The sequence below is a fragment of the Accipiter gentilis genome, chromosome 21, assembly GCF_929443795.1.
Source record: "Accipiter gentilis chromosome 21, bAccGen1.1, whole genome shotgun sequence".
NCBI classification, from domain to species: Eukaryota; Metazoa; Chordata; class Aves; order Accipitriformes; family Accipitridae; genus Astur; species Astur gentilis.
The window spans coordinates 10,612,118-10,629,328 of NC_064900.1; the positions used below are offsets into that span (position 1 = coordinate 10,612,118).

A 17,211-nucleotide genomic window follows, 5' to 3' on the forward strand; every position below is an offset into this window, starting at 1 on the left:
TAAAACCATTAGGTTTAGAATCTCAGGGGAAAAAAAATTCTCATGTAATTTATGCATAGTTTAAGACTTAAGAGTTATCTGTTAACTTTCTATAATACACATGTTTTAAGAACAGTAATTTGCTTGCTAGAAGTTCAGAGATATATGGTCAACTTGCTTATATAATGCTAGCACTAGAAAGCAGGGCTAGCTTTCCAAACGATAAAAAGAATATCATCCTTTGCATTGCAAAGGGATTAAAGTACTTTTGTTTCTTAATGGTAAAGCTACTGCTTACCCATGAGAAAAGCAGCAGGGAAACGACACTGATGCTAACAGTTCATGTTCCTTTAATAATTCAGGTAGTATTGTAAATTCATGTTAAAAAAGACATACCCATAAACCTCAAAAAGTACAGATCCCAGTGGATATAAAAAGGCAGACGCAGATATAAGATACACAGACAGATAACAATTCACATTCACCTATCACTCAGAACAAGATTTTTTTTTATTATTATTATTATTCCCTGCAAGTGTGTTGCTTAGAGTAACTTTTACAAACAGGGCTCTAACCAGGAGCTCTACCAACGTTCTGTCCTGCTAAAGAACTCTTTCAAAATCCTTTATTTTTTCAAACTGGTAACAGACTTCTAAACCGAAGACACTTAAGCAGAACTGCAACCTTCTGCCTATTCTGACAGCTGAAGAAGCATCAGGCCATAGAAAACAAACATTACCATGAAATCTGAACAATTCCAAAGCATGACATACAACCAATTCTACACAGAGAAGTCTGCATGGTATCTGAGTAGCCAGAACTTCTACATATACCATAAAACCACTCTCATAGTATAGTTCCTGTAGAGGAGGAATATTTGTAGTATTGGTTAATCCCTTATTGTTGAAAACAAGTAATTCATACAGAAAATCTCATCTGCCAAAGGAGGAAATTACAGAAAGAAATGCAGGAAAGGTAAAGAATGGCAATTTTAAGAAAGAAAGAAAGAAATGTAAACCAGAAATTACTGAGCTCTGCCCCTAGTTTTTAAGGGTGCATCCTTTGGTCAAGACAATAGCTTTGCTTTGTTCCCATTCTCCCTTTCCCTAACATCTTTAGAATGGGAGAAAACTTTAGCTGCCTCATTGCAGCAAAAAGATGGTTATCACAGCTATTATAGTTAAAGAATAAACAAGGATAATGACTGCTATTACAACAAGAAAAATAGGCCTCAAAGCCACAATCTTACCATGGGTGGCACCCCACCGACTTTGCAGAGCCTACCACCTTCACTAGGTATTAATTTGATCAGTGACCCACCACAGAAATCAGTCATATGACACACTCCAGAAATGGGATTTGAAACAACAGTAAATCGACCAGGTTTCTATATCTGATTTTAATCCCTGGTTTTGATCTAGGCAGAGGAGAAAATAACCTTCCTGTGCCTACTGCCACATAAGGCTAAGAGACTTAAATTTGTTTGCCAACCTATTAAATTTGCTCAAACACATCCTTTCACTATAAGTACCAAATGCTAAAAACTCAAGCAGTAAGCTACAGCATTCTCACACTATGACATCATACTGTCTGGTATACTTTAATATAATTTGGAAATAAAATTTGATTAACTGAGAGCAGCTTAAAGAGGGTACATTAAAGATCCAAATTGAGAACACTTATCCAGTAAAATGAAGAAGAAAGCACAGCGCAAAGTCCAGCCTTTCCAGCGACTTCTACAGAGCAGGCCTCACCGGCTGTACTGATGCTCTAGTGTAATAGTGACAAATAACAGTTGGCCTGTACTAGCTGAGTAAAAGCAATTCACAAGTCCAAGCAGCAGGGTTAACGTTTTCTGGTAACCATGAACATATAAACTAATCAGGGGACAACCTTACCATATAGATTTGCAAATGACCTGACATGGGGAAATTAAGCTGTGCATGTACATTCCCCACGTGGTTTCAACAACAAACCAGACTCCTGGTTTCCAAGCCGAAAACTTCCTTCTACAGGAAGTACTGCCTGCTTCCAAGTATTTATACTTGCAGTTCTTATTACAAGATGCTCACTGTTTACAGCACCCTGATCATTAACATGGAAATGTCAACAAAGTCTTTGTGATAATAACAATTGCTATCACAGCTGGTTTTTAAGTTTATAATCATCATCAGAAACTGTGATGGAAATAAGGATGCTATTCTTGGACCATCAAAAAGGAAAGCATACAAGGACTCAATCAAATACTTCGAAATGATCACTTGTCAAGGCATATTACATGAAATAATCCTCACCATGTCAGTATAACTACTTATGAACTTTAAGAAATGTAAAATATCTGCATTTGCAAGAGCCACAGGGAAAGCAAACAGTTACACTAATTCATGAAGAATCACTGAGTTAAGAAGTCATAACTCTTTCGCCATACAGACCCCAGGCTAACAGGTAGTAATTCTCACTCCCCAGCAGTTCCAAGAGGAAGCTCTCAAGTACCACCTCATACGCAGAGTGCTTGCATGTCCCGAACAGTTATCCATGTTATAATCAAACTGTTCCTACCATTGGTAAGGAACTCTCCCAGCTAATCTATCCTCATGCAAGGTGTCATTTTGTGTAATACTAAACAAAATGTATCAGGCTGGTGCAGAGAACTGTAAGATCTAAAAATCTATGGTCTATCCCCCCACTTCCTGAAAAATGAGTTTCAGTACAGCGTATTTCTAGTTTCAAAATGAAGACTAAACTACTTAAAAATCATTAAAATGCAGAACACACGCGTAAAAGTTAGGCATGCCATACTAATCTGTTTACTAAACTGACAAGAGTGACATCCCCCAGTCTCCACGCACATTCCTAAAAGCACAAACATATCTATGTTGCCATCACGAGCATGTCTCACAGGACTATTAGCTTAACTGAAGTTTCATGCTTCAGAGGTCTTGTTTGCAGACTAACAATGTGATCCAACGCGAAACACACAGAATATGTAATTACAAGTCAAAGTTAAGCAGCTTTTCGTTAGGACAGCTCTTCAAGTTTGAGTCATTTTAAAGGATCTGAAAATAACAATAGCCCAAGGCAAACGCACATTTGTTTTCCCTCCACAAACCGAGATTAAAAAAAACATAGCCAGAGGCCACATAAAAGAAGGAGGGGAAGAAAAAAAAAAAAAGAAAAAAAAAAGAAAAAAGACAACTGGTGCTTAAATAACCTAAAACACCAGTCCCCTTACTTCCCGAGGCAGTGGCAGCACAGCAGCGGGAGCTGCAGGAAGACGCCGTTTCCTCATGGGTACCTATTTAAATAGCCCCATTCTTCACTGCCTGCGTCCACGAGCGCACGCAGACACTCACCACTTTGTCCATAAGCTTCCAGGTCTTCTCCACAGTCCTCCGGTCGGCAGCTGCCTGCTTGGGGGGGCCCACAGCATCCTGAATGGCATCAATGAAGCCCAGGATCCGTCCCTTGCGCGGGTTCCGGCCGTTGAGGGAGTTGGCCATCTGGGAGGCGAGCTGGCCGCAACGACAGAGAAAGAGAGACTCACAAGGTGCTCCCAAAACATCTTGTCATAAAACTCGCCGCAGCCGGTGAGGTAACGCTTCCTTCGTCACGGGCAGGAAAGGGCAAGACCGGGGCACGTTTAGGAGCAAGTTTAACTTTTCACGACAGACAGCGTAAACCCACCTGGCGGCCCGCGTTTACACCGGCAGAAGCGATCCCGGATTGACTTGTCAACACCGGGAGGCCGGAGGGGGAAACCCACCCGCCGCTGGCGGGGCCCGGCCGGAGGCTGCCCGAGGGCCCGGCTCCGCTCCCCGCCGCTCCCCTGCCCCCGCCGGCCCCTCCGCTCGGGCTGCCGCGGACCCCCGCCGTACCGGCGGGCACGTAACCCCTCACCACACAACAAAAGCGGAAGACGCGCGGCGGCCGCGGCGGGGTGGGGGCGAGGAGGAGGAGGAGGGATGAAGAAGCGGCGAAGGCAGCAGGCAGGCAGGCAGGAATCCGCACGGCAGGCTGGGGCAGGGGGCAGGCAGGCAGGCAGGGACCTCGCTGCCGGCGCACGCATACGTACAGATTCGCACCGCGCCGCTTTGTGCCCAGGGCGAGAGGAGCCGCTGAGGAGAGCCAGAGGCGGGCGTGGGGGAGGCTCCTCAGCACCTCACCGCCCCCCCCCCCCCCCCCCCCCGCTTCTCCCCCGTCCTCAGCCCGGGCCGGCGGAGCGCAGCCGAAGCGTCTCGTCGTCGGACGAGGCTCTCCTCCTCCTCCCTCCGGCGGCGGGCTTCGCTGCCCGGGGGGAAGGCAGGCGGAGCGTTCTTCCCGCGTCCCCGTCCCGGCCGTGGGCGACCGCCACTCGCGAGCGCGGCGCCGGCCGCCCCGCAGGACTCTGCCCTGTGGCGCTGCTCCTGCTGCCGGTGGCGGCAGGCGGCCGCTGCCCCGCAGGGGAAGCATAGGGAGCTACTGCCCCGCCGCCCGCACCGCCCTGCCCGTACCACAGCCCAGCCCGCCCGGTGGGTGGGTATGTGCGCGCGTGTGTGGAGAGCGAGCGAGCCAGCGACAGAGAGAGAGAGAGAGAGAGAGAGTCCTAGAGGCACATGCAAGAGAGAGCTATAGATATATGCACACGCACAGGTCTGTATGCGGCACCGCTCGCAGCCCCCGGCAGGCTACCGTCTCCCCTCACTCCTAGAAAGTGAGGCTGGCTCCCCAGCGGCGGCGGCCCCGCTCCTGCTCCCGCTCCCGCCCCCTCCCCGCGGCGCTCTGGCGGCCGCTCCTCTCCTCGGAACATGCCCACCCCCAGGACAACACTCAGGCCCGCGCATGCGCCCCGGGAGAAGAGCGGGGGAGGGAAGGCGGGCGGGAGGGCGGCAACGCCGAGGAACCAAGCCCCCTTCTCACAGGGCGGGAACCACCTCCTGGGAGCGGCCAATGAGAGGCGGAAGCTGTGTTTGACTGACGTGCCCGTCAGCAAACGAGCGTGGAGCTGGGGACGGGGCGGGGTGGCGGCTGGAGAAGGCTTCGGAGATGGGGAGGGGGCGGGAAGGAGGGGGCTGGCAGTGCTGAGAGTGATAGGCGAACTGACCAGTGGTTGTGCTCTGAGGGAGGGAGGTGGAGCTTCCGGTCCCACCTCGTCACGCTTGCCCGCCTGCTTGGGGGCTGAGGGGGCAGTTTGAGGCCTCTCGGGGGGGGCTGGGGGGAGCCGGGCGGGGAGCGGCTTCGAGGGGACCCTGACGTTGTCCCTGGTTGTAGGGCTTTCTGGGGCTGAAGTACGGTCAGGGGCTGTGGCAGCGTGTCCCTGCCTCCTCTGGTGAAGTCGTGGTGCCCCTGCCTGCTGGAGCGCTTTTATGTGCGTTAAAAATCAATAGTCGTTATTGCCTCCTTGTTGAGTGCTCTGCCTTTGCACTTCCCCTTTGCGCTTTTGAGAATTTGGGGGTGGCCACAGAGAACAAGAACTTATTTTCCTCTTTTACGTCTGGTTTCTTGTTGGGGTTGGTTGGGTGTTGTTTTTTTTTTGGTGGGGGGGAGGTTTCTTGTTAGGCAAGTGCTGAGGTTTCCCATGTTGGAAATGGGCTGGAGAGCCACACGAAGCGGTGAGGGCTGTAAGGCTCGCACTGCTGCTCTGAAAGGTGATGAGGGAATATGTAAACACTTTCTAGATAAAAATGCCCTTCTATGTATGTTTATTTTGATATGAGTGCTTTCCGTTGGGATATGGTAAACCAACTGATGAGTATGTTACACTTTTCTTTTAGCACACGTTTTCCTCTCAAATTTGTGTATTACCTGTGAATGCTGGAGAGGAAAGAGTGAGGCTTACCTGCGTAGGGTACAAGGTATTTGATTTCAGATTATTTTGAAGATGTTTCAGGGAGTAATTATGCTTTGCAAGTGTTAATCTTTAATTAAATTTCATACAAGGAAACAAAAATACTTAAAAACTGAGGCTGTTTTCTGAAAAGTTGTATTAGAGGAGTGTTTTTAAGTTTCAGTTTTCTGAATATCAGCAATTTTTTTTTTCCCATAGTAGTTTCCCTTGTAAAGATTTAAAAAAAACAAACATGGTTTTCCCTTTTTCTTGATTTTTTTTCTTTTCCTAATTTTTCTGATTTTTGGCTTTTAATAAAATAGGTGTCAGGGAAAACTGTAGAAAAAGTTGTAGAGGCTTTCAGTGTTTCATTTATTTGCATTGTCATTTATAGGTATTTTTAGTGCAGGTATCTTCCCGTTGATTTAAAATGTGTCAAGTTACTCGTCTGGGCACACATAAAACAACAAAATCATATCAATAATGTCTTCCTCAAAGGTCATTGTTCCTCTATAGCTTTAAAATATGAATTGGCAGGTCCTTGCCTGAAGTGGGTTGGAAGCTTCTCACCTCACTATAGGCTCTGTAAAGTATTCTTTTCCCTGTGTTGTTTTAAATGTTGGTTTGAAACTCTTCTGTGGCAGCTCTCCTTATCCTTTTTTTTTTTTTTTTTTTTTTTTTTTTGGTGGAGCTCTGCTTGCGTAAGATTAGGTTGTTAGTGACTGCTTGCTCTTTTGGCATCTCTTGTTTGGGTGTGGATAAAGCAGAGGATCTGACATTTTTTCTGAACTTGTTAAATCTTTGGTTCTTTTTCTTGATTGTTTTGTTTTCATTGTTGTTATGTCATTCTCTTCATATTCCACACACTGCCAAGAGCTATGATCTGTGAGTTGCACTTGGTAGCTGTCTGGGGCTGAGTCATGTTGTCTTGCAGTTCATCTGAGTGCAGAGCCAGCAGGAGTGAGCAGCTTGGTTCCCTGCATCCCTGTGTGTGTTTGTTGCATTATTAAGAGAATAGCCAGCTCTGTGGGGAAAGTGAGTGGTTTTCAAACAGCCTTTTTTCATTGCCTGTGCTGTAGAGTAAGTGCGGATACTCTGGGAATTACAGCCCTCAGGGCATCCTATGAATGTACATTGGAAGCAAGCCATCTGGGAGAAGCAGGTGAAAGAGATACCTATGGCTTCAGTATCGAGGGTGTTAAAGATGGGTCAAGCTTTTGTGTGCTATGCTATGAAATGACTAGAAGACACAGCATTGCTTTTGTCGTTCCAAGCATGCAGAGTGAAAGGACTCTTTGATAGAAGACAGCTGAGAGGTAAGGATGAGAGGAGGAGCAAACAGCTGCCATATGTTTGAAGTTCAAGGCATGTGCTTATTAGTAGTGGAGAACATAAGGACTAATCTTGCCCACTGGATCTATGGGGTGTGTAAGGATAAAAGGCCATTGAAAGGGTGGTAGCTGAAGGCACTGGCCACCTGGAATATTTTGAAGCAGGCCAGCAGCAGTGTGTTAATGTAGCTGTGCAAAGGGACAGGTGAGAGGGTATTCCCACCTGCCCAACTTCAGGCTTTCTAAAACCCTAAATTAAGAAGGTAGTCTGCTATGTATAGGTCTACTGAGAGACCACGAGGTGACTCAGAGCAGAAACCTAAGTCAGATACTTTCATTCTAGATTCTATACAGGTAAAAGCATCTTTCTGTTTGGCCTATATGTAAGGTGCATAGGTACATTTGATATCTAATTAAGGCCCCTGAGTTATGTACATACAATTAAAATGCTTCCACAGATCTCTCTTACTTACAAATTCTATGGCTAAATGTTTATTTTACTTGTTAATATACGAAAGAACATGACAGTTTGGATCTGCTGTTTATGTCTTTTTCATCACTGTATGAAAACACTACAGAGTGGAAATTAGGTAAATCTGAGATGACAAATTTTGACAGTTCCACATTACATGAGACTGATCCGCAACCTAGTTAAGTTACTAACCAGTCATGTAATGATGTCTGGATGACTGCTGTAAGGATTTGGTAAAATCCTGTAATAAAAATGATGGAGTGAAGGTGGCTGTGAGTCAGGATATGATAAAGGAATCAAGACTGTGTGAAAGAAGCCTTGTTTTGAACTCTTAAATAAACCCTTTGTAAGGTAAGGATTTCAGATCTGAGTATTTTACTGAAAGGCAAAACCATGACACTTCTTGAAAAGCCCAGCTGCTTGGTAGACAGGGAAAAAACAGAGATGCAAGAGATCAAAATTGAACTGTCAGTTACATTTATCCATTGCAGTATTTTCCTATCTGTTAACTGGTTTTGGTTTTGTTGGGTTTTGGGGGTTTTTGGTTGTTTGGTTTTTTTTGCTTTGCTGGTGACTCTCATTCCTCTGGAGTTGTTACACAGCCTTGTGAATGAAACTTTATGTTGCTGCTTTTGAATGAATTCAATCAAAGAGCCATTGACAGTAGCTGGAAACAAGAGAGATGTTTTGTTTTGGTTTTCTTTGTTCACCAACTATTAAAATATTATTGATTTTCTGCAGTCGGTCAATGTATGTGGTTTGGAAGCTGTTTTCATTTGTGTGGGTTTTTTTGTCATGGTACAAGTGACTTTTTGCCCAAATAAGCTGAAACATGAGCACAGTGTAGAGGTCAGATATAAGTTTTATTTATAGCCACATAAATAAGATAAAGTATTGCCCTCATGTATGGTACAAATTTTTAAAGGTTAATACAGTATACAATATACTGAGTTAAGTGATATGGTAGCAATGCTTGCAAAAGCTTAGGTCAGCTATTTCAAAAGTTGAATCTGAAGTGACTTTTTGCTAGTTGTAACACAATACCCTGGCTAACCCAGCATCCTTAAACTTTCAAAGTAATCTCTTGGTGTTTTGACTGAGTATGTACAATGTTATGAAAAGGCAACTGTTCATAGGGGTGTAGCATTCTGCGGTGCCCCATCAGGCAGCCATTTAATGGCTGAGCTCTGACAAGGTCGCGCTCTTCGCAGAGTGTGGGGTACCCCAGCAGAAAGCAGCTGGTCCCTCTTTGCAGGGAAGCTGAGGCTGTAAGGGCCACTAGAACCTGCTGTTGTTTGGTGCCCTACATCCATCTGTTCTGTAAAAACACCAAACAAACCAAAACCAAAGAGAAAAACAAAACAAAAAAAACACCCCACAACCCAAACAAACAAAGATAAAAGATAACTATTGTAACAACAGATGCCTTTAAGTTCCAGGACTATTTGCTTAAATACATTTTCATTAGCCCATTCTAGAAATGCACAATGTCTTATGCATGCCCCCCGCCCTTCTCACCACTATCCAATTATTACATAGTCACCTGTAATAGCTGTTAAGAATATTAAAGTGCAGCAAATGGACAATTTTTTCATGTTGTTTTTTTACAGTGCCCTCAAGGATGCTAGCCTCTTCAAATCTACAAAAAAAAAAATTAAGCCATTTATTTATGATTTTGAAGGTGGTTAAGCTGCAAACCACCATTGTGGGTAACTATTAAAGTAGATTGCAACATATTTACCTCTTTTATTGTAGCAAACTCAGAGACAGAAAGCAAAACCAATCACCTGTGCCACTCGGAATTCTCTTACTGATAATTTAAGTTGGTATAGTAATAGATGCTTTTCCTGCCTTAGTGGGTAGTTGGTATAACAGTGGCAGTTTGTTGCTAGATTATTATCCAGTTAATTCAACTACCTCTTTTTCCTCTGTTTACTAAGATTATGGTATTCATGGCCATCGAGTACTCAAGCCTACATTTTTTTTAATTTGTTACTGGTTCTAGAAATGAAAAAAGATTATTTTCACACATGAAATATGAATAATGTAACAGTTTAACCCAGTTTGCTGTTGAATTACTGTTAAAAAAAAAAAAAAAAAAAAAAACAAAAACAAAAAAAACCACTGCTTTTCAAAGTTTTTGTGCACTGTAGAAATCCATCATTGCTCCAGCAGGCTGTTGCAGTACAACTGACGATAATACAGTGTTCCTGCATTAGTTCTCTCTGCTGAGGATTTAAATCCTCTTTTTATCCTTGATTTGGAAAGACAAGCTAAATTTAGCTCTCTCTGTACCTGTAAATAAAATGGGCCAGGCACTGTTCTTGGGCCCTGAGGCCAGGCAGCATGGTACTACAGGGCTGGTCGCCACCATTCTTGCTAAAATTGTGCCACCACCCCCTCATGCCCCCACACCCAAAATACCTGCATCTAGGGAGTGATCCCTGACCTGTGCTAACCCTGAACCTCCCTGGGATTTGTTTGGGAAAATGCCACCTGACGCGGGCCAGAACCACTAGGGAGTATCCTAATAACTTAATCGTCGTGTGCCTAGGTCATCATGACTGTAGTAACTGTATACAGATATAGTTGGAGGGGGTGTGTGCATATAAATATACGCATGTGCGCATGCTCACACTCTGTTATGCAGGGCCTTTCATGTTAGTTAATTTTGGTTGGACTTCAAATAATGAAATCTACTTTCAATTGGCTTCTTGAGGAGTGAACTCCTTAAAGGGCACATTGGAAGTACATTGGCAAGAATTTTACTGACTAAGGCTCTCAGGCTTACATTTTCAAATCTTTCATTCATAGTAGGAGCAAATCAACTTTAAGTATGATATTGTTTCCCATGCAAAACATAGCAGAACAATCTGCTTGACTATGAGCAATTAGAAAATACATTATCTGTTTGCAGAATGAGTATGAAAGCTAAGTGTGGGGCCAGGCCTGTGTTTCTCTATACACCTCGCTAATGAGTTCATTTGCTGTAAACTAGACAGCCCACTTCAAAACACATCTCCGCCTTAATATATTGTATTTAAAAAGCGTGTCAGCTTAATTTTAAAACAACCTAACCCTCAGGGAGCAATTTTACTTGAGTTCTTCTGTTTCTTTTCTGTTATTAATTGCATCCATCTGCCAGAGCAGGTGCAAAGGCTTTAACTAAGTCCTATCGTTTTAGCACTACCTCTTCAATTTACTCCATCTGTGTGATAGCATAAAAATTATCAATGTCAATATCTTCTTTGTCGTCCCCCCCACCTCCCCTTCTGCTGAGTGCTGTGATCTTAGTTCTTCCTAATCGTGGTCTGATAAAACAATAGCAGCAATATTTAACATCAACGTCCTATTTAATATCCTGCCCAAATACAACTGGGATTTCTTCTTTGACTTGAGAATTAGGAGCTTTCGTTCTTTTCCGTTCAAATATCTCTGCTTTCACCAGAATTTCTAAGATTTTCAAATTGTGGTAAGTGGTTGTAAGATGTGCACCTAGGGACTTTCCATTGCCATCTGTCTCTGGAGTAGTACTTTGACAGGAAACAAGACTGTGTCTATTGAACGCAGTTTAGCGTAGAAAAGACTTCCTCTGTGCTTCTGCAAGTCGAAATAACCTCAATCAGTGGAGATTTGAACTATATTGCTAGCAGCTTTAATTGAAATATTTGAATGAGATGCTGTCATATGACTTCTTTGCAGCAAGCAGCAACGTTTTCAGTTTAGTAAGATAGTGTCATAGTTAAACAGGGGCATCATGCAGTGCTGGGGAGTCATGCATTGCTAGAAAATCATAACTTGAGCATTATGATTTATTTGCCTTAATTTCTTCTTCTGTGCCACACATTATTGTAGCTTCTAATGCTCTGTCCATCCTTCTAAAAGAAGAAAACATTTTGTGCTATAATCTGCTTGACTCCTTGACTATGAATTTGTGCTGAATCTTGTGTTTCCTCTATGCTTCAAGTTCTACCAATGTTTTGTTTGTGAGCAAAACCAGGAACTTTTTGTCTTTGACTGGTGTAGTAAACGCATTGGGTTCCCCCCCCCCCCCCCCCCCTTACTTACCTTCATTTAAAATAAGTTATTTTTTCCAAACTGAAAGTAAACCTTATGTTTTGTAAGGGAAGTCACTATTTTAATAGAACTGAGTAGGTTTTGACTGTTTACATAGGTCACTTGCAAACACAAACTGAGTGCATTTGATATTTGTAATTATTTGCTGAATGCTTCAGAGCATTCAGTTATTCTCAGGCTGAGTTTACAAGATTTTTGCATCAGTTGCTCATTCTACATAATGCAATTGGTGATTGTATTTTTCTACTTCATTACAAGAGTACTTTTTTTTTTTAAGAGGAAAATGAGAAATAGTGAATTGGACTTCTGGGGAGAGGAATAAGTGATTTTTGCCTTTCTGAAATGTTCATTTTAATGCATTAAGCAGTCATATTTTGAACAACAGCAAATATTAGATTGAAATGTGCTTTTTCATTATTCTGTTAATTCTATTGTATGGAAGACTATAATGCTTGTTTCTATTAAGTTTCAGATTAAGGCATGTTGTGTCAAATGAAACATAAGGAAGTCAACGTAAAACTAATAATGAAGTGAAGCTTGAGTTAACCTTTTTTCTGAGTTTGTCATTTTCCTGTGTAGCTTTCAGTGTATCCACTTCTACATGGATGCCCCCATTGTCTAGGCAGTCAGATAGTGTCACCCTTGTATCAAAGAGCACAAAAGTGGCTTTAATTACTGGAATGTGATTTTATTTTGTTTTGGTTTTTTGTTTGGGTTTTTTTGTTGGTTTTTGTCCGTCCCCCCCCCACCCCCCTCACCCCCGCAGGTCTATTTCCCAGTGTTTTTATTTTGTTCAGTTAACAGTCACTTGCCGGTAAATGCAAAACCAGCTATACTGGCTTTTAAACCTGTCATGCTGGTATTTTCCTCTCTCCATTCTGTTATTCTTAATTTTTTTTAAGTATCTGGTATTTTACTTTTCTTTAAATAGTATAGCACTATAGGGCATAACCAAAAATGTCGTTTTACGTAGTTCAGTTCTTTTCAAACTCTTACTTAATCAGAGCTGAATAAATAATCTAAGACCATTTCTCTACCTAGCCAGCAGTCATCTGTGCTCAATGACAACTCCTCATAGGCTTTATCCTGCTTTTGTACAAATTAGCCAGACTGTGTCCCAGTGCTCACTTTTTAAGGAATAAAGTATTTATGGTTAAAGCCTTGTATCTCTGAACAGCTGTATAATTTTGGCACCAGGTACAATATATCGTTGGCACTCAGTAAAGAGTCTGTCGCATTAAGTGAAAATTTTTCAGTGGTTTATGTCAACATGAATAAAAGACAGTCTTCATAATATTTCCTAGATTGTCCCTAATTTTGAAGTTTGACTTACTTTTGCACTTTTCTCTTTATTAGAAGAACCTAAATGCTACAGGTTTTTATAAGAAGTATTGTTAATATTCTTGTATGTTAGCAGCTTGGAGAGTGTGTTGTGCTTAACTCCGTCCTGGTAGAAGGGAATATCAGCAATTGAGTTTTTAATGTTTGATGTCTTTGTCCAAGTCAACAAAGAAAGGCTGGAGGAAGTAGGAAAGTCCTATGGCTTGGAAATATTTTTTCATGTGTTTTTCTTTTATATGTAGGCAATGTATCCAGAATTTTGAAAAGTAAGTAGTGATCTGCTTAAAAGCCTATTCATGAATCCTTAAAAAAGCAGGCTGATCTTATAAAGGCATATATTTGGTGATTTCTGAAAACTTACCGAATGTGAAGATTTTTCCTTTTGAAGGTGCAGAGTTGCTTGCTAATTCTAAAAACCTTGAGTGCATTTATTTGCTTGTGCCTTTTTTTCTGAAGTTGTTTTGAAACAAACACTCCACTTTTGCCATAGATACATGGCTTAGGCCATTTATTTTCCATGTGCAGCATATTTAAATTTTGTCAGATTACAGGGGAATGAAGTGGGTTTATTAACTCCTCAGTTCTTCTGTGCTATATAAACTGGGTTTGGAATTCTTCTGTGTATATGCTTTTGGATTATTCTTTCTAACCCAAGGCTGTAACTGATAAATGGCAACATGCTCAGGGAGGGCTCAGTTTTGCTGCTGACATGTGAGACAGTGCTAGGGGGATTGGGTCAATGTGCACAGTCTTCAGCAAGACTCTCCCCATGCTTTCATGTGGATACGACGTATTTGCTCCTTAGCTGTCTGGCTTCACTGTCTAACACAGGTGAAGAGACTGTATAGCTTCCAGGAGACGAAGTCCATATGCTGGAAGGATTGAGGAAGGAAGGCTCAGGACTTCCAAAAGAGAATCTTCTGAAGGAGATGAACACTTTAAAATAGAAAAATGAATATACTCTGAGAGTTTTCTCCATTTGGTGACATACAGAAGCTAAGTGTAGTAATTTTGCCCTTTTTTATATGATCTCAACACAAATTCTAGAGATGCGTGGGAATTCTTACTACCTTTCTTCTTTATAACCCTGTGGTCAGCTAAAGCAGTGTAATGGCAGGAGTAATTCACTTTGTACACCCTAAATAAAGACACATTCTGCTACTCTTAAATTCAATAAGACCTTGCTCCCAAAGCTTTACAACCCAATTCCATAACCTTGCCAGCCTCCTAACATAATAAAGTCCACAGAGTTACCTTGGCTTAGTTCAGCTGAGTGTCTGTTCCTGCCATATCTCCTGCCCATGTAGAATATCTATTTTAACTTACTGGCCCTGTGATTATAGGTTGTTGTGACTTTTATGGAAACCAGGCAGATCTGCACTTTTAGAAAGAAGAGCATGGTAGATACTGAGGTGTGTGTGACGGAGTGCATGCCAGCTCAAATATTTAAAAAATGTGAAACACTTTGTAAGTGGAAAAAAATTATAGCATGCATCCCTTTTTTTTCCTTGGCCAAGGCTGCAAATATTCTCTTGTGAACTTGCTTCCCTTGACTCATTGGCTTTCTATATTTTTCCTTCCACTTGACTAAATTATGCCAGTTGGATTTTAAAACTATCAAACGTGATTACTGAGCAGTGAAGCCTATGAAGAGTGTAGTCGGTTCAGCCAAAAAGCAGAAATATAGTACATGAACTACTTGAAAATCTTATGATAAATAGGGGAAACTTGCAGAATTTATCATGGATGTATGCTGAACAACTGACATTCTGGGAGGGTACCTGGAATAAAACAATTTGGACAGTAAATAAAACCTTTTAAAAATCTTCAAGGAATGCAGCAATTGCATAAATACCCTCATGGAAAATGTATTCAATTCCAGGTCCTCTTGTGCTGGTGTAAAGGTGGAACTAGCAGAAGGCTGTAATACCTTCGTATGCAATTGTACCAGTGACCTCTGAAGGAGGAAGAAAGGAATCAAAGAAGAGGCAAAATAATCATAGAGAGCAGTCAGAGCAAAGATGCTGTAAAGCAGTAAGTTGAGATTGAATTATGTTTAAAAATACAGGCTTGTGGCTCTAGTTAAATGGCTTGGTTTCACTGACATTATCATACAAACATCACTTTTGGATTTTATTCAAACAAAGTGCTCCCATGTGTTCACCATTTTGGATGAGTTGAGGGGCCCCTTCCTCAGCCAGACTAGATGAGTAGAGTTGTCTTCGAACAAATGCAATAGTATTTATACCAAGTACCTATTCCTTATAATGCTGTAGATGTAGGTATCACAGTAAATATAGTAAACTGTATTTACTAAGGTGCTACTTTACTAGGATATTTATTTTTATGAGTAAGAAATGTGGAATCTTCTTCACTGTTTATGTGAATAGCACTTGATCTATTCCCAATTACTTGCATAGCTTATCTGTCAGTTTATAGTTCAGCTGCTTTTACAAAATACTGTACACTGATGCTCACTCAAGCTTTCTGCATTTTCTCTTTGACCAGCTTACCTGTTTGGCATTAGTCACAGTTTACTTTGAAAGAATGCTTATTTGCTGAAATAGTGAAACTTGACTGCATACTGGAGGCAATGCCTGGGAAGTGAGTTTTGAGGTCAGAAAATTTTATATTCTTTGTGAATACATGAGTGTAACTCCTTCATCTATTGAGTAGAACAGAAAAAATTTCATGAGACTTCTTTAATTGGATCTGCCAGCTAGAATTTCAAATATTAAAATACTCTATAAGCTGCTTGTGAATAAGGAGTAGGATAAGAATTAGTCAGAATTTTGACAATAATTTAGAATATAATAAATTCGCTGCAGTTGCAGCTTTTCTATGAAGTAGTGTACCCACAAATGCAGTTGTTATGTCAAGCCTCGTTTGGCTCTTCCTTGTGCAATTATATTGTGTTTTAGTGGAATTTTAATATAATCTTGGAAATAATGACATCAGATTAGCCCAAACAAATGGTAGGAAACTGCAGGACTGTTCTTTTCAGCAGTGAAGTTACTACATAGCAGTGTGAGTAACATTAGGTAGATTTGGTTTTCACTCGGCTGATGTTATTTTCAGAATGACAAGCTTGTAGAATTAGCAGAAAAAACATTGACACTAATTATGACTAATGTTTAACTGTATTGCATGAAGCATTTAAGCATTGTGTAGTCTGAAATACTCAATTTTACATGTTCTCAAAGCTTTTATTTAAAATGGTGGTCTTACAATGTAATGGTAGTATGGTGTTTTTAAAATATTCTGAGCCTTTTTCAGGAGAGATGTAAAATTAGAATAAATTTACATCAGTGAGACTTGGTTTAAACCAAAATATAAAATGTGGCGCTCCAGATCATCTTTGAAATTGTAAAGTTTACTTGCTTTTTTTGGATTTATATCTTCAGTTGTGCTTAATCACTTTCTCTGTTTAGTGCTGTGTTTGTCCTCTCATTTTTAAAGTACTATATGCTTAAACTCCATCTGTGTCCGAGCACTTTGCTAAAAGGAGGCTGAATTTTCACTGTGGCCTGTCAGGAGTGGGTAGCATCATAAATGTAAAAATGTGTGTTTGTAAAATGTACGTGACTTCTATAGGAAAATCTCCATTGTTTGGGGTCTCGCTCTCTGTCTTTATATGTGTGTGTGTGTGTATGTATATATGTGTGAGGACTAGAGAAACAAACTTGGGCAACTTCTAAAATCTTATTTATACAGTCAGAGCTTTATCCTGAGGAAAGTCGACATGTTTGGTTCAGAGTTTTTCCACAGATGAGCTTGCTTAAATGCAACTTTAAATCTTGACTGCTTGGTTGTAATTCTCAAAGGACTTTTTTTAAAGTGGACACTGGGGGCTGCCTAAAAATAAAACTGGCTCAATTTCTTTGAGTTTTTTGTCTTTCTGAGTTAAAACTTACCCATACAGTCAAATGAGTCAGTTTCATCTTCTCCATGTATAGCTGGTGTGATGCAAAGAAATGGTCTTTTTAAATAGCCATGACAGTCATAGTTACCTCTAAAGGGTGAACAGGGGAGGAAATGAAAGAAATTAATTGGGAAAAAGTCTAGGCCAACGATGCCTAGTAGTGTGATAACTTACAGTAAAGAGAAAATGACTGAAACCAAGACATGAAAACTGTGTATTTATAAAAACTCATGGTGGCAGTGCCGTACATTCTGTCCTTGCTCTACATTATACTGGCATGATAACT

The 17,211-nt window shown here is 41.3% G+C and overlaps 1 protein-coding gene across 2 annotated transcripts in view; it reads right to left on the minus strand.

The window, feature by feature from the left end:
* Positions 1–4,765, minus strand: part of CBLB (Cbl proto-oncogene B) — a 139,243-nt gene extending 134,478 nt beyond the window's left edge. Inside the window, exons 1-2 of one of the 2 annotated variants that reach the window (XM_049824745.1) lie at positions 4,607–4,765; positions 3,333–3,491 (exon numbers count right to left, since the gene is read on the minus strand). In XM_049824745.1, the coding sequence (XP_049680702.1) occupies positions 3,333–3,491; positions 4,607–4,765 (318 nt within the window). The remainder of the gene's footprint in view (positions 1–3,332; positions 3,492–4,606) is intronic. The other variant, XM_049824746.1, reaches the window with a different exon arrangement.
* Positions 4,766–17,211: the final 12,446 nt, after the last annotated feature.